Raw genomic sequence first — 22,987 nt, 5'->3', positions numbered from 1 at the left:
GAGACTGTTTCCATCTGCTGGGGTCACGGGGGATTTCCTTTGAAGATCAAACCAAACACAATAAACTGACACCACCACTTTGTTTTACAATTGTTTTATTTGTTAATTTATTTCAAAACACGCAATTTTACCCATATTATCCTTTTAAGTTTTTATTTTTCTGTAACAGTTATTACTCAGATTTTTTTCCTTCTCAGAAGTCTCAACTAGAGTGAAACTAAAAGTCCTCCACAGGCTCTCCGGCTTCTGCAGTGGGAGGAGGGAAAAGAGGCTTTCTGACCAGACGTCGTGAGTGGGTTTATCCCTTGTTTTCGTGTTGGTGGAGTGTGTGTGGGAGTTTACACTAGGGTGTGTGTGTCTATATATATATATATACGTGTCTGTGTGTGTGTATGTATGTATGTGTGTGTTTAAGTGCAATAGGTGGAATGTCCACATGGCCGGTAAATCACAGGACCCGTAGAGCAGCCCAGAGAGCTGAACATTGTCTTCTAGGTTTGGTAGCCAGATTGTCATACCTCTGATTTCATCTTTGGTTTCAGCAAACACTCTCAAAAGGCAGACTCACCCTCTCCAGCATGTGCATGTGTCTGTTTGTGTGTCTGTCTGTCTGTCCGAGTGCAATATAAGCCACCATCTCCAGACAACTTTGTAAACTTAAGTAAATACAATGTAAGTGTCTTTGCATTGATTGTGGCCCTTCCTTGGCGCTAGGGACAAAGACAGGCAAACATTGTAGTACAATGGAGCCATGAGTGGGGAGGATCAGCTTGCAAACATCAACATGGACTCCATTTTGATGTCAATGGCAGTTTGGGGCATTCATGTAAAACTGTACGACATCAGTCTGGTGAAACATGGGGCACTGTAGTGCTCTTCTCTCCCCAGCCACTCTCTACTGTACCCTGAGCGACTGGGGGTGTCTCTGCCCGCTCCGGGCTTGGGATGAGGAGGGAGGGGAATGGGAGTCATGGACATGTGAGCGGGAGTGTCTAAATGTGAAGGGGAGAGAGGTCGGAGAGGAGGGGGAGGGGGAGGGGGGGTTGAGGGTTGTACACTCTGACCCAGCAGCAACGATTAAGATTGGGGGGGTCAGGTGTTTGCATAGTTCTCTGTGCAAAAGCCACCAACCGGAGCCATTTTTATTCCTCGCGGCTGGTTACATCATCATTAGATTAGCAGGAAATTGTGGTAGGTGATGGGAAACATGGTCTTTGCGCCACAGGTCTTGTTTTCTACTCCTGCAGTGCACTACAATTGTGGCAGTGGGAGTGCAGGAGGGTGAGAAGTGACAGGGTGTGAGAAGGGAGTGAATTTAAAATGTCTAATGAGTTTAGGTGTGGAGCATCATGTAACCAAGTCATGTGAAGCTGCAACATCGCAGTCAGATTTGGCTGTGGTGGGATGGAAGGTGGATGTTTTGGAGAGCGGAGGGGTGGTGGGGCAGTCGTTTGGCAGTCGGGCACTACAGCTCGTCACAATTCAGAGAGCCTCTTTTCCCTTGATTTGTTCTTCCATCCTCCCCTTCCTCCTCCCCACTGGCCTGCCCTCTCTCTACCTTTTTTCTTGTTTTGAAACTGATTGTCTTCTACCATCACAAAGACACTTGGTTCTGATTGATTAACAGGTAACAGAAGAGGGAGAGCACAGTGTGACTGGGGGTGTCTACATCAGTCCCATTGGCAACCTTCGATCCCACGATGAAATGGCACACACATATGCTGTTTGACAGTAAATGCTGACGACATTTCGAGTCGGATTATCAGTTGCCAAATGGTCCTGCAGTTGGTTGGTCGGTCAGTCAGTAAGAAATGGTTTCAAATTTTCGCATGACAAATATTGCAACCCATAGTAAAGGAACATAAAAAAGAAACACGTCGTCTTCCACATAGGTACAAATGAACACACATACACAGATTGAAGAAAAGCATGTAGACAGACATACAGGTATATTCAAGGCCGCTCGACCCTGTGTGTGTCCCTCTGATTAACTCCAAGTAAACAGCCCGTCTTTGGAAAAGCAAGACACACATTTCAGGACCCGAGTGAGGACCACAAGCTGAGGAATGAAGATTGAATGCTATTGATTGGGACGAGAGGAGTTTGACCTCCCCCAGCACACACTGCCCCCTACTGTCTGGATTTATATACATCAAAGAAACATGGGGAAAAGGGAAGGGTTGCAACAACACATGCACACAACCAGTGAATCCAACAGTGACGGAAATTCTAAAAACAAGGACCCCTCCAACGCCTAAAACCCAAATCCTCCCACCCTTTTTTTTGTTGTGATAACCAAAATATCCCCCACCCCTTCTCCACCCACTCCCAAGTCTTTCCATCCTCCTCCTCTCCCCACAAAATCACAGGTCATTCCTGTTGGTTTCTATACAGTTATACAATATCCATGCACAAAAGAAAAAAGCGCACCTTCTTTTCAATAGGAGGTGCTGGTCTTTAATATTCTAAGAACATCAGGAGCACTTGAACACACCCAGGAACCTTCAAAAGTAATTGTGAAATTGTATTTTTTTTCTGAGAAAAGACAACTTAAAGGCAGAAGAAAGCTAACAATGAGTAAAAGGTTATTCCTCCTTTGGTTTAACATTAATTTTTGGTTTAGAATTCAGCCCAAATCATGTTTTTGTCTCTTTTTTTCCCCTTTAAATGTACCCGCCTTGGAGAGAGCTTTGAACTAAACATCTGAAGTGAGTAGCTCTTGCCCCTCTCTCTCTATTCTAGCCTTCTCTTCTGTCTCTTCTTTTCTCATGTAACCCTCCACAGAAACATTCACAATGTCTTTTCCTTTATGAAAACAGTAAGTACATGCCGTAGCAAAAACAAACGAGAGAACGTACGAGAAAAATGAGCAAACAAATAAAAGGAATTTAACAGTATAAAGCTTCAAGTCACAAGTTCCAAAACTAACTATCATAGTATCATAGTTTCATAATCATTGTTATCATTAGCAGTATTATTTTCAGTCTAAATTACATAAAGTTTACATGAAAGGTTTTTGAGGTATTTCAGAATTAATTGTCAACACACGCCTACCGAGTCTTAGCACTAGCCAGGGGGAGAGGTCGACTGGACAGACAAGGTGGAGGGAGGAGAGAGTTTGTGTCTATAAACTGTCAATGAGTCTTCAACACTTTTCTAGTGCAGCCTCTGTGCTTGCACATAGTGGAGAGAGAGAGAGAGAGACATTTAGTGGTAAAATTTCACAACTACAGCCCGCTGAGCGCTTAGAGCCTCGGCCTTTCTACCCCCCTCTTTCTCTGTTACACAAAAATATCTCTGATGTGAGAGAGGTAAAGTGGCTAAGAGTCTAAGCATACCGGGCAGAGAAAGAAAAAACAAAAAGCACAAAGGCTGTGAGCTACTAGAAGATCAACGATACGGTAACAAAGACTGACAGATTAAGGAGTAACATATAATTTTGTTTCAAATAAATAGTGTATAGAAAATGTTTTATAGACTTTCTACATGATAAAGTGCTTGTATTCTAGTGTATCAAGATGGAAAGTCAATATGGGAGAAAATGCTGACACAGCCCCCACTCTGTGTCCCTCTCTTTGGCCCCCCTTTCTGTCCATCCAATTATGGGTGCATTGTCTGAATGTGAGTGCATGTTTGTAAATGGGTGTCCACCTATATGCATGGCTGTGTGTGTGTGCGCTAGTGTGTGTGTTTTTGTGTCCAGTGCAGTCCCACCCGTGGTTGAAGGAAAAAGGCACTCAACTCTGTCTGCAAGGCAGCCACCTCCTCCTCTGTGGCACAATGCAGTCCGACTGCGCTGTTAGTATGAACGTGTGTGTGTGTGTGTGTGTGTGTGTGTGTAATATCGTCAGTGTGTCTGTAACGGTTTTGGGCAAAGAGGGGGGGGTCTTTTTTTCTTTTTTTTCCCTTTTTTTTTGGTTTGTGTGTGTCCCCCTAGGCAGTTTGGGACTGGTAGGCTGCAGTATCTTTGGTATTAGTGGCGGTTTCACAAACCACTCAGCTTAGTGAGGTAGCCACATTGGTTCTCACTACAAACAAATGTCATTTTGTCAGCCTAATACCTAGAGCTGAATCTAGCTATTTACCTATGCTCACTGAACTGTATACCACAAATCAAGTTTAGCTCATCATTCTTTGGCGACCTTAACTCACTGCTTACAGCAACGTGAAGTTAGTCAGTACCTCTCAATCAACTCCTCTACAATGACCATCTCTTATCTAATCTGCACCGCTAATCTGACTACATTGTTGGAAATGCTACAGTTGCATCTTAAGACCATACAGATAACTACTGAGTCCCAGGCTTTTCCCCAACCCACCCTCCAATAAAACACACTGAATCAGCCAGGACATTTGGAGGTCATGTTTCGTCCCCCTCCATTTTACCCCATTCTTGGGGCTCAGCTTAAAGGGGGCTGAGAGTACCACAGTTCTGACATGAAATGCCAAAAGAGAGAGAGAGCGTCCGTCATTTATTCTTCTCTTCAGCAGTTCCCTGTTTTTCTTTTTTTTTTCCTCTTTCTCATGGTAAATGTCTCGTCCGAGTCTATATTCACATAGAATGCAAAAAAAAATACATCCTTCATTGGCCTCGGTCCTTGCATCCCTCTTTTTTTTCCTTTTAAAAAGTCCTTCCTTTTTTGTTTTTGATTTATCAACAAGGTGCCTTACTTATGCACAACAGAGCACAATAGTAACAAGAAATAGAAACTTTGTGTCTATGGTACTAATTAAATACCCGCATCAATATAGAGAGGAAGAGAGAAAGAGAGGGGGGCAATGGGGTTAGAGGGACAGAGGAGGTAGAGAACCAAAGAGAGAATGAGAGATTTTTCTTCTGCTTCAAAATGTGTCCCGTTATGTGTTGGAGACATTTCTTTTGTATTTGTAACACATACTGTATGTATGGTATGACAACATTTGAGGTTTGGTTATTGTATGCCTTAAAATCTGATTCTTTTTTTCATTTTTTTACTAAAAAAGTATATTTTAATTCAGTTAAAAGCTGATTGTTGGTTGCTATGGCACACACCGCCCATCATCAGTGGGGCGTACTGTAGTCGTGTGTGAACCCTAGTACCATATTCTTTGATTCGCATTAAGGCAGTAAGCATTGGCACTAATTATTGTAGCATTTTGACGGCTGAGTGTGGTGGTTAGCTGTGGGTTAGCTACCGATAACCCTTGTGTGGGAATAACCAGGAGATTTGGTTTGAATCGCATCTGTTGTTAGCCTTTTTTTTTTTTTTTTTTGCAAACAAAGAATGGAAGAATGGTTTGACAAAATATGAAGCCTCCCAAAGTAATGTAAATGAAACCTCCGCTGCACCTCAAATGTGTCTGTCTCAGTAAGCCATTCTGTTACTTTTTACTCTGTTGTACTTGTCTTTCCCCTCTTTGTGAAATTTCTGTACTTGTATTTTGTGGATTCTTTAAGATTTGGAGTGGCTAAATAAATCCCTGCCTTTGCTAAATCCCTGCGTTTTCAGCATTCAGTCTAACCATCCCCCTCCTCCGGCTTCACCAGTGCTGGTTGGATGAGGAACAACAATAGGATAATGGTTAGCTATTGATCTGCCTTCAAAGAGCTGTGAGGGCCTGAATGTGTTGTGCCATGACTTCTCCTCAGCATCTAGTGGCTCTTCCCTCCCTCTCCTCCACTCGCGGCCTCCTTGCTCTGCTGGATACAGGTCTCTGCTGTCGACAGCAGGTGGCACTGTTGCTCTGCCAGCGCAGGCAGGACTGGGGAGGGAGAGGTGTGCTGCTGCTGCTGCTGCTGCTGCTGCTGCTGTTATGAGGCCTTTGTGTCCCCATCTCCAGTGGGTTCCATGTGCTCCTCTTACATTCTGCTTTTCTTATGCAGCTGTAATGTAGTTGGCTGGATGCCCGAGCGTGTTGTTGTCGCTCGGTTCTTGGTTATTGATCAGAGAAAAAGCTCCCAGCAGAACAAAGAGCATGTCCAGACATCTCGCCCGCCTCTCCTGTTGGTCAGAGAAACACAGACTCTAGGCTCAGGCTAAGAGTAACAATGACATGTCTCTCTACAGGCCTCCAACATCTGTGCAAAAAATATAGACCTGGGCCTGGAAGACCTGAGTATCTGCTGCCGAGCGTCTTGAGTTTCACCTTCAGGAGGGGTCAAGGCCCCGCTCTCTCTGTCTGCATCGATTCATTTTTCAATTCATTAGTTTGCTGTATGATCAGGCTGAGCTGCTCTCTGAAATGGCTGGCCAACAGGGAATACCTTTGGCCGAGGAATGAAGGAGACTACAGGAGGAGGGGGAGGTAGAGGCGGAGAATTGGAAAGCCTTGTTGTTTTTTTCATAGGCTGCGTTGTTTTCTTTATGACGGCCTTGTGTGTGCAGGATGGGGCTTAGATAATAAGGCTATGTGCTGTTCTGTTGTCAGATTTATTGCCGTTCTTTCGCCCTTGATGCCTCCGTGTGCCGGCATAGAGGGGAAGTGAGAGAGAGAGAGAGAGAGAGAGAGAGGAGAGAGAGAGAGAGAGAGAGACCAAAGAGGCAGACACAAAGGAGGTAAGTTGGGAGAAAAAGCAGAATCAGTGGCTACTTGGGTGGTGAAGGAGGCCGGCATATGTCTGGTACCGTCCAACAAAAACATCAAATCTTTGGTGTCTCTTTACTTTGTCAGATGCCATAAAAATGATTTTCTTTCAAAAAAGACAGAATCAATGATTGTCCTTGTGTGAGTAATGCAGAATGGACCTGACTTTTCTATTCACCTTCAGATTATGCTTGTTCCAGGTGAGAGCTTGAAATTCTGACTGACAAAAAAGATGATTGCATGGCACAAAGGATTTTTCGGGTAGAGGACACATTCAGATGCCCCATGCCAGGTAGGGTTGTTATGAACAGGTTTCACAGCCAATTTTCTATGTTGCCTGCTGATCCAACCTGGTTTCCGGGCCCTCTGAAGGTCCTCTCCTCCTCTCAGGCCTTAGAGAAGGTGGTGGCGGATGTGCCCGGCTGCCCGGGGCTGGTGCCATGGTCATCATGCCAGCGGTCGACGCAGCGGCGGCGCGCATTCATAAAGAAGTTGCTGACGGTGCTGAGCTCCAGGCCGAGCTGCTGGGAGATGGTGATCTGCATTTCCTTGGATGGACGCTTGTTCTCCTTGAAGATGGCGATGAGTGTGCGGCGCTGCAGGTCAGTGAAGACCAGACGCTGTTTCTTGGGCGCCGCGTTGCGGTCCTTGTGTTGCTCCTGTTCTTTGCGCTTGCAGGCTTGGTGTGGATGGCAGCGGTGGGAGGGATGGGGATGAGAGTGGGAGGCAAAGAGGGGAAAGAAAACACAAAGCAAGGTAAATATACAAAAGTTATTATTTTCATGATTAGATACCAAAGACAAGGTGGAGGGAAGTAAAGTAACTAAACGTATCATTAGCCAATACTCAAACACATAAAAACGAGTTTATACACCAGCAGAGATTCTACAGCTCCATCTCTATTGCCATATTAAAGTTGATTTAAAGCTAATCCATGCCTCCTGCCCAGTGGGAATATTCCTTCCATCCTGCAGAGTGCAGACAGGGAGCCAGCCTGCGGTGAGAGAAAGATGGGGTGAGGGGGGGGGGTTGAGGGGTGGGACTGGCTGTTGCCTGCTAGCTGGAGACACTGCTGTTTGATTCAATATTAATGCAGTTGGAGTCGCAATGGGGGACTGAGTGACTATTGCACAAAAGTAAGCATTTTGTGTGAGTGTGTGTGTGTGTGGAAATGAGAGACAGAGGAGGGGCAGATGCAGGGAAAGAAAAGGTTGGAGAGAAAAGAACAGAAATGGTGGAGGAGTAAGACAAAGTGTGTGCATTTGTGTGCGTGAGTGTATAAGAGCCAAAGAGAGGAGCTGAGAAGAGGAGGGAGGGGTGGCGAGTGAAGGAGAAAGAGAGATATTGACCGACTTTGCTGTAGGAATTGGGGGGTTCTCTGTAGGGACTGAGGTCAGAATCCCCCCCAGCAGGTCTACAGTCTGCTACTTCAAACAGAGCCCACTGGAGCCCACTCTATTGAGCTCTGAGAGGATATTTATAACCCACTGCCCCCCCCCCTCCCTCCCCAAACACAAACACTCGAGAGGTGCATGCACCGGCTGCTACGGGCCCCTTCCCATACACAGAGCAATTTTCAAAAGAAAACACACCAAGTGTACTCTTTTACGTTTGGGAAGGGGTCCGAGGGGGTGGTGGGGTTGTAGCCAGTGAACACAGAAATTAATAGTTAATAGAATGTTGAATTGTGGGTAAGTGTGTTGTAGCTCAAAGTATTTGTGGGAGACGGTTGGAAAGCAGCAGACAGGAGCAGCGTTAAAGGCAGAAATGGCGCCAAGAGTTGATGTAGGTGTGTGTGTGTGTGTGTGTGTGTGTGTGTGTGTGTGTGTGTGTGTGTGTGTGTGTGTGTGTGTGTGTGTGTGTGTGTGTGTGTGTGTGTGTGTGTGTGTGTGTGTGTGTGGAAGTTGTATGTTGAAGGTTAAGGCACCACCTCTGCAGCCACACGTTCCCCTGCTGGCTGAGGATCGAATCCTGCCAGAACGGACTGTGTGTCCCTCTCAGCTTCCCTACGGTCTCAATAAAATGAGAGCAAATTGGAGACAGAACGAGAGAGAAAGATGCCATCCCTGTGGGGTCTCCACCTGCTGCCGTTGGTATTGTCTGATACTTTCATACTCGCCTTCAATAATGTCTCACTCCCACGCTGTGTGTGTGCGTGTCTTGATGCATTTAAGGACAGATTTTTTTTTTCTCATGTTCTACTTGAGTGTGTGTGTGTGTGTGTGTGTGTGTGTGTGTTTGGAGGGGAGGTTGTGATTATGCTGAAGTGGCTGGAGCCAAGCAGTGGCGCTGTGTGTCTAATTACAGTGGAACAGAGCCCATTGATCAGCCATTGCAGTCCAATCTGTTTACTACAGATGTCTAACCTGCACACAGGCCCATCCATCATATTCATATTTCACATCAACACTGCAGCTGGACGTACATCACACAAACACACATGCTAATATGCCACATACAAAATTGTCTAACTGCTCGTATGTACAGTATGTATATCATCATATATAATGCTTTGATTTATTATTGGATTAAAGGTAGTCATGGAGATTAGGAGGATGATGATAATGTCATTTCATCTTTTGGACGTTTTGACACTACTGAGGCCTACGTTCAATAAAATGATCATCTATTGTTGCACAATAGTTGCTCTATATATAGTGACATAACAAGCACTCGCGTGTGTCTTCGATGGACAGTAAGTGAGGGTAACATCCAGCATTTCCAGGGTCGAACGCTTGCAGGCCGACTCACGTGATGGATTTGTTAAAAGAAATAGATTAATTTGTCTTTATTCAATATGACAGCAACATATTTGAAAACACACTCTGGTCTGAGTCCACTACCAAGGAAGAAATCAGTTTACGTAAATCATCTAACGTGTGAGAAAAACTTGTATAAGAGTTTGACTTTTTCCAGCCATCATTTGGTAGTTTTCTCAAATTGTTGACACCAAACATATGCTCCTTAAATATATAGTGTGAATTGTTTTGATCATTTAACTACTAAATTATATACTCCTATATATATGCACTCATTGATGCATCATTGTGTTTTATCATTGATTTGAGTGTACTAACGTTTTCTAGTTAACTCAGAGCGTCAGAAGAGATTCAGTTAAATCAGAAATTAAACCATCTGAGGTCAGATTGTTCAAAATCAATCCCAGCACCAAACTGTTTAGTTAAATTGACCGTTTATAATGATCTGGTCCAAAGCAAAAGTAATATGGTCACCGAAAGCGACTATAAGTGGGAAACAATATATAAAGCTGACATTGTAAGAAACAAGAGCAACATCTGCATCCACGCTACAAAACCAGCCTACCAAATAATACATAGCTTAGTTAGTAAAACTGGTGATGGCAGTTTTCAAACCATTTCTGCAGCAACGAAGCAAGTCTGACGTTTATCATTAACCAAATGAAAACCAAAATGTCAGAACCCTCTTTTCCAAATTTACAGATTTAATGTCACAGTTGCAAACACAAAGCTTTGCTCTGCGTACTCCACGTTTGGGAACTTGCACTGCATCAGCTCCCTGCTGATTAAGAAGAAGCTACCACTTCTGCACAGCAAAGACGTCCCATCCCCTCCAGCTTTGACTTGTGTGGAAGAGGATTCGTTTCCCAGCAGGACGGTGAGCCTAAACATTCGGTGAAGGCCTGTTTGAAGACCGAGGACGAGCAGCGAGTAGTGCTGACACGCACTGCTTTGTCTCCACGGTCACCAGACCTCACCGAACATCCATGGGAACAAAATGTAAAACCCATACAGGCCGAATGTGAGTTCTCTGTGATTGGTGTAAAAATACTGAAAATACAAAACTATTTTTGTTGTCTACAGATATCATTTCTTTTCTTACACTTTGACTTGTATAATTATTATGTCATATTGAATAGAACTTGATTACAAATGCATATTATTATACAGTAACTGATGCAGCAGAGCTTTTTCATTGGACCTCACTTTTGGAATAACTTCCTCTGTTTTTCCTTGCTGGAGCCGTGCAGTTTATATTATTGTCAATATAGATTTATCATCATCTCAATATTCCACACTGAGTTTCCATTTATTTCATGCAGCTTCCGGATGGCCAGAATACCTTCACCTCCCTCCAGTGCACGACCTTTTTCTTCTGTGATTCGTCCAGATGTGTGACCTTGCACCAGGTATGCATCTGATCACACACACACATATATACACACGCGGGCATTTTCTCTTGTCATGTAAATAAAAGGATCTATATATGCAGCAACATTTTGGATTACTCCACTTGTTTTATCTGCTGTTTTATCAGCTTTCGTCCAAGTAGAGAACATTTTCCTTTTCATGGATATTCTTACTGTCACTGAGTGTATTTACAGACAGTAAAATCAACCTGGATCTATCTAGTTACAGAAAGGGGAATGTTCCAAAATCTATGAATGGATTTGGTTTTAAGAAGCCAACAAATCTGTGGGATAAATGCTTGAGAAACTAACAGCTGGTCGGTATTTTTAATTACTTTCTTCCTCTTTAGATTAAGTAGGAGAGGAATTAATTTTTAGCCATAAGTGCTGTCTTCTTTTGTGCACAAAGCGCATAAATAAGCGTGCCTGAGGATGAGCGTTTCTCTCTTAATGTGCCTGCACAACAGACAGCCCCGGCCTCTCCCTCCACCTCTCTCCACCGCCGAGTCACGTCCTGCCACCTCATCGACCGCCTGCTTTGTGGCGTTTCGGTCGGCAGGTGTCGCTCTCGCCGTGGCCTGTCCGCACGGGGCGCCATAGTGCGCTGCCTTTGCTACAGGCGCTGGATTTAGTAATCAATATCGATCGATCGGTGAGGAAGGGGGCCCTGATTACTGAACCAAGCTCAGCGTTGAAAAGAAAAAAAAATCGATCATTGCAGCTTTTAGAGCTACAGTAGGCACCGCGCAGAGAGACGGACATAAACTCATGCACAAAGAGCAGCCGGACAAGAGCAGAGATCCTGGTTTGGCGTTGAGTGTTTTCTGAGGTTTGCACCCCGCTGCTGCTACACGGACACGGAGAGATGTGATTTCTATTACTCACTGTGTGTGGAGCTGTGAACAGGAGCTGACCCACTTTGAATGGATCCCCTCACTAACGTACAAAGACTGATTAACAAAGACGCTTTCATCTTAGGTTTCACTGTTACTGAGTGCTCACTTCACTGTTTAAATGCTGCAGTTAATTTGATATTATTATAAATGTTATTTCCCATGAATGCAAAGCAGAAGCCCAGCTGATCTCCATGAAATGTCAACTCAGGGGCCTCCTGGATGACTTCAATGGCCGCGCAGCCTTTTCTTTTAAACTATCAAATTCCTTCATGAGCCATCCTTCAACTTTCCCATCCTGCTCGGATGAAAACGGGATAACTCGGGCCCTATTTCTCTTCCGCTGATGACATTAATATTCTTTGCTTCACGACAGACCAAGCGAGGTTAAGAGAAAGGCCCTGGGTGTTCAATATCGATCGATAGATTCTGAATAATTCGTGTGTGAAATTCAGTTCGTCCAATTAATTATGCCTCGGAGGGGGGAGTGGGCCTGGAGAGGAGATTCATGAAGGGGAGGAGACGCGTAAAACACACCAGGAAGGAAGCGTGATGAGCCGGCTTTCTTTGTGCACCAGAGAGGGCCGGAGAGGGGGGAAATAAGTAAATGATCATCACCTGTTTGTGCGTGTGTTTACACCGCAGCTGTAAAGGCCTCCCCTGTTCCCGCACATGTGAGTCCATCTCGAGCATTAATCATGTATTGATCACCGCTGCCCTTCCTGCTCATGATGAGAAAGTCAAACGGCCTAATATTGTGCCTGTAGTGTTTTATGAAACCATGATTGCACATCTGCATGTGAACTGATTCCAAACTCTCCTCCCGCTTTGAAATCCGCTCCCGGAGCCCTGTTTGTAAAGCAGACCGGGTCAACGTCTGCTCATTGAATTAATTTACCAATAAACATGTTTACCGGTCACGGCTCAGCGCCTTTATGCGCACACACACACACACACGCGCACGCGCGCACACACAGTGCAGCCAGTTTATTGTTGCAATCCTGTCCTCGCTAATAATCTATGCAGGGCCAGTTTGCTTGTAGTTCTGCAGATTGTAAGAAGCATGATTGGGTAATTTGGAGTTTAGGTTTCAGTCTATTTATTAAGCAACCTCTCTGCTGTTTCGCATGGGCTGTTGCCCAAAAGATTGATAGCCACATGCACGCACGCACGCGGCCCTGTATATACTGTGGCATTTATTTCATCCTGGCTGCAGGGCAATGCCAAGCCCCCCCCCCCTCATCCTCTCTCTCTCTGGGCCAAAACACTTCCAGCTCAATACCCCTTAATGTAATGAGTGAGAATTGGTGTTAATATACTGATAAAGCGACACGCATTTGTTTGTTTGCCTTCTCCCGCGACTTGGCTGCGAGGCATTTCTTCTCCAGCACCTCAGTGCCGCTCAGTCTGAACCCAGTCACACCTTCGCCCACCTCGGCTGCAACACCGCACCTCCACCGTCTATCGCAGCCACGCGCGCACTGCCACGTGCATTTGAATTTAAAGGACACATGAAAGCCAGGCCATCCGATGTCCTGTCGGTCAGTTTGAGGGGCGCAAAATGCACCCGAGAAATATCATTTTATTCAGCTCTGTTTTCACGCCAACGTGTTATTAACAACCCAGTGGTAAACATAAGAAATTGCATAGTGCTAAAAAAAAAAAAGAAATCAATAATCAGTAAAGGCTGCCGCCTGTGATGATCACGCTCCTTATGAGGTTTTAGATAATTAAACGCACTGAGCCATTGAGAGAACCGTATGACTGAATTTTAACCTGCGTTATTATCATCATTATTGTTATCATTATTATTATTTAAACAGCAGCCTTGGTCTGCATGTGCCACTTATTTTGTGTGAGTGGCTCCATTGTTCGAGTGATACTCTTATCTGCGATTATCATTGATTTCATTCATAATTGCTTTGACCAGTTATGCGTGATAGTGGTAATGATCATGATGCTTTGTTTTGCAGAGACAGGCGGGCCCACGGTTTCGTTCCCCGCTAACAACAGGTGTGGGCCCGCTGTGCGTGTTTTTCTCTCACTTGTGAATGCATCAGGAGCGTCTTCACTCTGAGGGACTTACACGAATTGAAACCTGATTGTTCTGGTAATGAAATCTTCAAACCTGAAATAAAATTGATTTAAAAAATTTTTAAAAAGTGAAAAAAAATAATGACGGGCAAACATATTATTTTAAAAAACGCTCAATAATTATTTAGCCGCTTTAAAATTAAATTCACCCCATAAACAATTAATCACAATTAATAACCATTTATATAGATATGCCTCTGGGGGAGGGGGGGGGGGGTGTTTTGGGTTTGGTGTGGGTGGCTCTGTGGCCACTCAATAGTCCCGCACTTCCGGGGCTCACGCGGATGTGAAGCGGGTGCCAGGACTCAAACTCAAACAGAGTTTACGCACAACACACTCATTGATGATGAAACACAGGGGAAACAAACAGATGTGAGGAAGAAAATGAAAAGAAAGTATTAAGCTGAGCTAATTACCCAGAGGTCACTCGGGTCAAAGTTTGTCTTCTTCTGTATTGACGCCACTGATGTTGTACAGATTTAGGAGTGTTACATCACAGGATTGATCAAAATATGTTAATTCTCCTCAAATGCCTCAGCTGTCAGTCCTCTGCTAATTTCTTATTTGTCGCTGGAGAACCAGAAGCTGATCTGCAGTCAGATGATGCGGTTTGCTCTCCACGGGGAGGCAGACGGGATTTTTCAATATGCAGGAATTTTTGAGATTTAATTCAGTTTGAGATCATGTGAAGAGAGAGAAATATTTCTAAACCAGCCCAAAGCATTTACATGGTATATTTATTTATGGTAGTTATATGGCAGCGTTTTCCCCAATACTAAACAAAGTATATTAGATTGAAATAAAATATGTGTTTATCATTTTAATCCTATTTTTAGGGTTTATTCTAGCATCCATTTTCTCAAAGGTCCATTAATAATAATAATATACATTTTCTCAGGGTTTTTGAAAATGTATTTATTTCAAACCTGTCTCAAATAATTTTAATAGATGATGTGTGCAATTAATCTGACCACTATTAAAAACACTTGTGGTATAATAATAATAATGATAATAATAATAATAAAAAGAACAAGAGGAAAATGTAAATAAAATAAATTTTAGAATTTATTTTTGATGGTGTAAACACATTACTAAGACAGCAGTCTGTTGATTTAAAAATTAAAATGTTCTTTTTGCCCATCTAAAGACAAATCAACTCTCACACACACATACACACACATACACACACACACACACACACACACACACACACACACACACACACACACACACCTTGCAGTGTTTTTCCAAACATTCAGAAATCCTGATTAACTGACTGGAGAAACAATAGTCAGCGGTTCTCACATCAGCTCAGTAAAGCAACAAATGAAACAAATTATTAATTGTAGAATAACCCGCAGCCTGTTCGTTATATTTAATAACGTCTAATATAAAGGCTGTATGCGCCGACATCGATTCATTCATCAATTGATTTCACAGTCGTTTTGTTCCTTTGTTGATCTGTGTGGGGTTGCCCAACCGGAGTTTCGGGTTGCATCTGTGGGTACGATAAGCTGTGTGTGTGTGTGTGCGTGCGTGCGTGTGTGTGTGTGTGCGTGCGTGTGTGTGTGTGTGTGTATTTGCGGTTTTGTTGCGATCGACCCTGCAGAGAGACTTACAGAGGTTCCGTACAAACCATCTGTAGGCTCTCATTTCAGAAAGGCCCGGCGAGGTCGAGGCGCACATGTCTGTCCTCACCTGCTGTTTTATTTTTACATTCACTCAGATGAATCATTAAATCCAAAAAGACACTAAACGCCCACACACTTTACAGACCGCACTGCAAAAATGTCAATTTTAACACCTCATTTGATCTCCTTCCTCCAACGAGGGAGACAAATCGACAAGAGACGGTTTTATTTGGTGTAAGGGAAACATGTCCGCCTGCTTTTTCATCTGGGATACTTTCTACTTTTCTGCACCGAAACATTCCCACTTTTTAATTAAACACGTAGAAAAAAAGTGGCATAATCCCCCTCCATATACAACTTTCTCTCGATTTAAGAGATTTCATGTTTTAACACCTAATAGGAGATTAAATGACTCGTTCAATTGGATCCGTGCCTTCTCTTGTCTTTAATTGCGCGGACATTGTCCTTGCCTTGTGTTCTTAGGCTGCGCATTAAACAAGCCATTATCGGGCCTTTAATAACCGATGGCCTGTCAGGGCGTCAGATAAGCAGCCAGTGTGCAGGACACACCGCTGCCCCATTGCTGCCTCAGCGCCGCTGGACACAGATTTATAACCCCCCCCCCCCCCCCCCCCCCCCCAAAAAAAAGTAATCCGTTACTTATTTCCCAAAGTATCAAGCTGCTCGCTCTGTGGGAGCAGCACCATCTGACACATGGTATCAGCGAAAATCACACATCAAACCATCTGATGTCTCATGAAACCGTTTGCTCAGACGAGAAGGTGAGATACTTTTAGTGATGGAGAAATGTGACTTCAAACTAACTCTTTTGTAACTGTAAAATGATTCAGAAGACACCGTGAGTCGTTGCAGGACTGGTGAACGGTGGTGCCTGTGTGAGAGCGCAGGCGCGCAGGACGCACGGAGCACACCCAGTTTTTTTTTGGGGGGGGGGGGGCATCCCGGAGTTACATAACAGCGGGCTGAGCTCCATCGACACAATGCTCATGTGCTCCGGTCAACGTTTTAATTGCACAACAGCGTGCCCTTTGGAGCCGTCCCCTGCTCTGGCTCTTATGTAAACCACCGCAGACTGTGGCGGGTCAGGAGCCACAGTACGGGCTTGGGTTTTTTTTTCCTTCATCGGGCATCTTCAGACCCACACAGCCCTCAAACCACTTTCAGTCCTTGCGTGCGGCAATTTGACTCCCGAGCGCAGCCACGAATAATGGCATTTAATTATGATTGTTCTGATTAGGCTTGGAGCCTTTTGTGTTTTTGCCTGGAAACGCGGGGCGCGCGCACAGTGGCATTAACCCATTGATGCTAGCCGCGTGCATTGAGTCGACTCTGCCAGCAATATGATTTAAAGGTCATTCTCTCCTATCGATCTGGTTTGGCGAGGGGGCGACGGAGTAGCGTAGGAATTGATCATCTAAAATAGAAGAGACGGTATTCGAGACTGTACAGGATCCAGACCTCTACTGCATTTATAATTGCTGCGCGCGCTCCCCGTGTGAATTGGAACGAGGTGCGCGCGTGCGTGTGGCCAAAAAGAGAAACGGGCGAGGAAGTGGGAGACAGGCGCTTCTGTCGCTAATCTGACTTCTATTAAAAATTACATTATTTTGAATAATAAGGTCGACTTGGTCAGAGCAGTGTGCGCGGAACGGAACAATGTGGGTGGGATGTATAATGAGCGAAAAGAGGTTCACCGTCTGTGAACTTTCAGTCGTCTCACGCTGCTAATCCGCCTGTATCACAGAAGTAGAGCAACAGTAGAGCAACTGAGCCTCTCAAAATGTTAAAGTCAGCGTTTGGCTGTTTGGGCCTGAGCGCGCGGCGAGGTGTGCAGCACGCCGGCGTGAGCGTGCGTTTATTAGTCATTCTGATGTGTGTTTTGAAGGGTGAGCTGTTAATGGGAGAAATGGTGTTGCATGGTGGAGATGGAGGGGGTTGCATGGCTGCATGGCGCAGCTCCAGAGATGGAAAGCAGGGGCCGGGGAATGGAAATCGATACAGATTCAGGGCTCGCCAGATCGGCCTTAACAATGTGGCGCAGACGCACTCTACATCCCGATCACATACACACAGGAGAGAAGAAACGGGGAGGCGACACGTACGCAGGCTGTAGCCGATACCGTGATGTTATCCTGCGTTATGCTGTCGCGCAGCGGTGAATAAGAACCGTAGAGGAGAGCTGTGGTTGCAGCCATCTAGATAAAACAAATTCAGCCACATTTTACGGCGTATTTCACGTATTTCAGGTGTTTTTCTTAAACGTCCCAATCCCTTTATGATGCATTCAGTGTGTATATTCACATCAGCCTACAACGTGAGGATTTATGCAAATTTAAAGTTGGATTAATTCACTTTGCCCTCACACACCACATACAGCCAGCCTCTTACTGCCGGGCTGCAGATAATGATGGAAGGCGTGAGATGTCATTTTCATCTGAACCCCGGATTAAAACAAAATAGCCTCGAGGTATAACCTCAAGAAAATGACTGTTGCTCTCCCACCAGAGGATTTCAAAGGCGATGCTTGTACATGCGTGTCTCAGTACTTACAGCACACGTTGCTGTGCTTAACGAACAACGAGGCTCTGAAACCGCAGCTGCACTGTTTACCCCCCTATCTTCCCCTCATACATCAATTATTAAAGTACCAATCGATCATTTCGCAGGCTAACATCAAGCCATCTCTTCGTGAAAAAAAAAATCCTGTTTCAGATTAACCAGCATCAATCACTTCTTAACGCTCTATCCAATTAAACCCATTATCCTGGTTTAGATGACCCCAAAAAGAAGCTCCACTCCTGACTATTTATGGTGCTTCTGGGATATTTTGGTGAGCATCCTAAAATAAAATAAAAAACGACCACCAGTTTGTGTTCTGCAGCTCCAAAAAAAAAAAAAAAGAATAGAAAGAAAGACAAGTAGAGATGTATTTTAAATGGAAACCCCGGTTGGCTGCTGGGGTGGAAAGTAGGGTGCAGGATGGTGTGATTGACGCCATTGTGGATTGTAATATTGATCGATGGGTGGAAGCTGTTGGATGAAATAATGGTGTTTAGGGCCTACAAGAATGCTATTAACTATGTATTGGTAAAACTCCGGATCACCACCTTGAACTGCCCTCAAAATAAGAGAGACGGTCCTGCAGCTCAGAGTGGATCGACGCACATTTCAGCACTATGGACAGCGCCTGCAGACTGACCTGTGCTTCCTCACACTAAAGGCTTTTTAGAGGGGGAATAGAAAAGAATAGAAGGCTGGTTGTAACACTATTCGGGGGTGTTGCTCCAGGATTAGGCCTGTGTAAACGGCGTGTAGTCCATTGAAACATGAATAGAGGCCTCTCACCCTCATTCTGAACAATGTTTTTCCTCCCTGTCCTGTGGGTCTTGACCCGCGCACCCTGGCACGTGCTCCGGCCATTCAAATGGTAATAAACCAACTGCGCTTTTTTGGGGTTTTTTTAGGGATGCAATGGCACCTCATCATGAAAGAATGGAGGCGTAGGAGAGGATATCTGGTGCCACAACGGGAAATAGGAATGTGAGCTCCATGTTGCCTAGAAAAACAAGGCGCCGTTTGCGAGGGAGGGAGGGAGAGAGAGAGAGAGAGAGAGGGAGGGAGGAGGAGGGGGGTTACCGGACATTTGGTGATAATATTTGTCCAGCATCCGTCTGGAGAGACGTGAATATTACACGAATGACCCTGCAGGACAAATGAGTGAGAGCGCATCACACACAATAACATGATTACAGCGAAGAAAAGGGTGCAATAGCGCTTTTATTAATAACAGCTGTCCTATTTCCCCCCTTTTCCGGCTCCCGCCTCCCCCCCTCTCTGCTCCGGGGGGGAGACCAATGGGAGAGAGTGCTGAGGCGGGATAATTGATAGATGCACTGGCTATCCTTATCGATCAGGGCTGTATTGACCCGACCAAATACATTGAGATGGAGTGTGGAATTCAACACAGATGCAAAGACGAATTGTTTTCATCGTTAATGCGATCTTTAAATGCCTCCCAAACCTCACTTTACCCGCGTCTCTCTTACTTGTGCAGCTTCACAATGGAGCCGCCTATTTATTTATACAGTCGACCACTACGTGTGCTGTGATGCTCAGAGAATGTATTTAAAAAAAAAAAAAGAAAGACACACAAAGTTAGAGCTTTTTCCGGGGCCTGGGCGTTATGGAGGAAGACAATAGGTGGGAGAGCCTGTGGGTCTTTGCCCTCGTTGCACGGAGATGTTAAGCGTGAAGGGCACACACATTCCCCCCTAAACGGGCCTGTCTCTGCTCTGTTTTTCCTTTCAGGGGTGGATTCTCATGTGTGTGTGTGTGTGTGTGTGTGTGTGTGTGTGTGTGTGTGTGCAGACACTGGCATTTTCACATTAGCTAAGCAGGGCAGCTGCATTGATTTGTGTGACTGTGATGAATTTGGAATAGTAATTTGAATTTATTGATTGATGTGGCCGAGCGAGTATGGCCCAGCCTCACTTTCAGCATCACAAACCCCCCTAACTCCCACTCCCAGCCCACATGCGCACCAAGGATAATGGTGATTTTAAATGCAATAAGTAAAATGTTGCTCCGTGCATTTACATACAAGTCATTTGTCATTTTGCCCAACTGGATTTTTTTTTTTTCTCTGAGCCCCATTGTGACAGCAAGTTAATGCACAACATGAAATCTGCTGATTCAAGGAAGAAAAATAAACATTTTTTGGTGGATATGTATAATAAATGCGTTTTAGAATGAAATCATTGATAACAACCATCGCTACTGGATCAAATTAAGATAAGAGTGCAGCTCTAATTTGCATCCTACAACCAAATGCGCACGCCCACGTACACACACACGCGCGCCCTTACACCTAGGCTGGCCTGGGCCTGACCACATTAAAATATGCAGTAGGTGTGCTCTACACACAGGACTGTGCCACTCCAACATGTCAATTGGATTGGGGGGTTTTATCCTGGTGCCGGGTGTGGAAGATATAAAACCCCACAGCCCAATTAGCTTTAACAGCAGTGGCACTTAAAGAGACAATTGTGGAGTGTTTAAATCTTTATTTACCAGAACCCCACTAAATGCGCAAAGGAACAATTTACATGCCATTAAGTGCTTTTCAATAGGGCATTGACTGGAACTAAAATATGCCACTATATCTGCTTAATTGAACTGTTCGCTGAAATACGACACAGAAGAGCTGATTGACGTTTGGAAGCGCAGCACGTCTAAACAGAGCCTTTACACAAACATCAATGAGAGGGGACCTCTCACTCTCAGCTCCGCTTTAACCCCACTGCGACGTCTCTCGCTTTCATTTACGTCCCGTTAATCAGGTGGGAAGTGTTAGTGGGTTTAAAGGGGGCGGGAGTGTGGGTTCAAATCACAACGTATAAACGTGATGATCTTTGCGCAATAAAATCCAAAACGATGGATGACAGAGTTGAACCATTCGCCACTTTGCCTCCCACTGAACAAAAGGGGGTGTCCAGTCCCACCGAGCCCACACAGACAACCACCATAAACAACTTCTCAGGCTGAACAGGCCCTAAACCAACTTTGGAGGGGAGATGGGCTACCTGAGAGAGAGAGAGAGAGAGAGAGAGAGAGAGAGCAGGGGAGACAACACGGACCAGAGAAAGACGCATCTGTTTGTGTCTCTGCCTTTCAGATCTAAATCGATCATTTATCAGTGTGCTGCTCTGAAAGGGGACGCCTGGACCTGAAATATTGATCCATAGGAGGTCATGCTCCCCCTGACTCTTTGGCCAGGCCTCAGACGATCCTTGTTTGCGACGAGGCGCTTATGTGACAGGAGGGAGTGCCAGAGTATTACATCAAGTTAGTTTGATTCAAAAGAGTCCAAAGTAAAACTGTGTATTTAAGTTGCAGTAATCTCAAAGTGTAGGTTTGTTTTAGAGCAACAGCTGCAAGATGCAATCAATTTAAGCCGCATCCTGCTTTGATTTCCTTTGTTTGGCCTCTTTCTGTTTGAGTGTTTGCTGTATGTGCCTGTGAGTGAGTGAGTCAGAGGGAGAGGGATATGTGTATCCATGCTCTGCCCGTGCGTAAAAGCCCTCTATATGTACGTAAGACCAAAAACACATCTGTGCAGACCGCGTTTGCAGCTCGTCTGCTTTTGAAATGAAGCTTCCTCCCTTTTGTTTATAACAACCCCAGTGTTGCCCAGCGTGTGTTTATACTATCGTGGATTGCTGCATCAATCAAAATATAGATTTCCCCCCAACATTTAACACCCCAACTGTCATGATGAAGTTTTACTCGATACAATCGACTAATAACTTCTAGTAATGTCTGTTTGAGCAGCTATTGACAGTCTCGCCACATTGACTTCTAATTGATCCCTCCACATCACTCAGGTTGGGAGCTGTCTCCTCACTCACCTGCAAGCCTGAGCGCCGACATCCGCTGGAACTCGGGCTCCTGGAGCCACTTCCACATCCGCCTGAACGTCTCCCGGCCAGACTTGAGTTTACTCCACGGTTTAGGATTCCGCAGCAGGTCAGACAGGGTTCCCTGGGACCGGCACAAGATCCTCTGAGCAAAGATGGCCTGTGGGATGCTGTAGCGCTTGAGCTCTGCCGTTATTCGCTGTGCCACCTCCTTGGTGTTTATCTCCTCCACCTGCCCCGACCCAGCTCCCTGCCCGCCTCCCACCACCGTCTGCCTGTCCCGGTCTGACAGCATTTGCCCGTTTGCCTGAGAGTGCGGATGGCTGTGATGGTGGATGCCGTTCAAGGATGTCATGAGCCCGGCCCCGTGGCCGCCGAGACCCCGGGCCAGGTGCTCCTCGCCCCGGGACAGCATGGCTGCATGGGACTCGAAGCCCCCCGAGGAGATCATCTTGTCGTTGGTGAGGTGAGCTCCAGGACCGTAGGCGCTGAGAGTCTGCTGGGAGCTGTGCAAAGAGCCCAGTCCGTTGGACAGAGGGGATAGAGGCTGCCCCATGCCGGACATGTCTTTGGGGTAGTGGCCGTAGAGGTTACCCATGGAGGCGAGGCTTCGGTCATCCCTCATCAGGGTGAAGCTGCCGCTGACGTTCCCGGCCGTGAGTCGTTGGTGCGCCGGATGATGGTGAGCATGTGGGTGTGGGTGGTGAAATTTCTCCGAGACGGTGGATATGGGGGGCAGGTGCTGCAGCGGCGTCAGCGTGGTGTAGGTGCTGCTCAGACTCATCCCGGAGTCGCACGACATGGTCATCGCCGGATGCAGGGGGCCAGACAAAGCGTGGTCTGTGCGGTAGTCCCCTGCTCCCTCCAGTATCGAGGCCATGCTGGACACCATGGCTGACCGTCCGTGCGACACCAAGTTCCGATGCGACGCCGACGACTGGCGCGCGTGTGGGGAGTTCATTAAGTCGCTTGTTTGGTGGGAGTGAGACACACCGTGCAGATTTCCAATGTTTTCCATTGTAAGCTCCATCGCTGAAAAGGATCTTTATTTCCTCCCCTCTCGCCTCTCTCTCGCTCTCTCCCTCGCTTCTCTCCCTCTCTCGCTGTCACTCTATCTCACACTCCTTTCCAATAAATTTTGAACGATTTCAAAGCCAAGCCATTGATTGTAGTTGCCTCTCTGCAGTCAATCCAGCATGG

General features: G+C 45.5%; 1 protein-coding gene across 1 annotated transcript; it reads right to left on the bottom strand.

Annotated features, from left to right (window-relative positions):
- Positions 1-6,950: 6,950 nt before the first annotated feature.
- On the bottom strand, positions 6,951-22,817 carry onecut3a (one cut homeobox 3a). The gene is made up of 2 exons (XM_070832664.1): positions 21,779-22,817; positions 6,951-7,243 (listed from the first exon to the last, which is right to left on the bottom strand). The coding sequence occupies exons 1-2, from the start codon at positions 22,815-22,817 to the stop codon at positions 6,951-6,953; spliced, it is 1,332 nt and encodes a 443-aa protein (XP_070688765.1).
- Positions 22,818-22,987: the final 170 nt, after the last annotated feature.

This window comes from Pempheris klunzingeri, chromosome 6, assembly GCF_042242105.1.
Source record: "Pempheris klunzingeri isolate RE-2024b chromosome 6, fPemKlu1.hap1, whole genome shotgun sequence".
In the NCBI taxonomy this organism is placed as follows: domain Eukaryota; kingdom Metazoa; phylum Chordata; class Actinopteri; order Acropomatiformes; family Pempheridae; genus Pempheris; species Pempheris klunzingeri.
The sequence above is the reverse complement of the archived record's forward strand: the minus strand, read 5'-3'. Positions and strand labels throughout refer to the sequence as shown.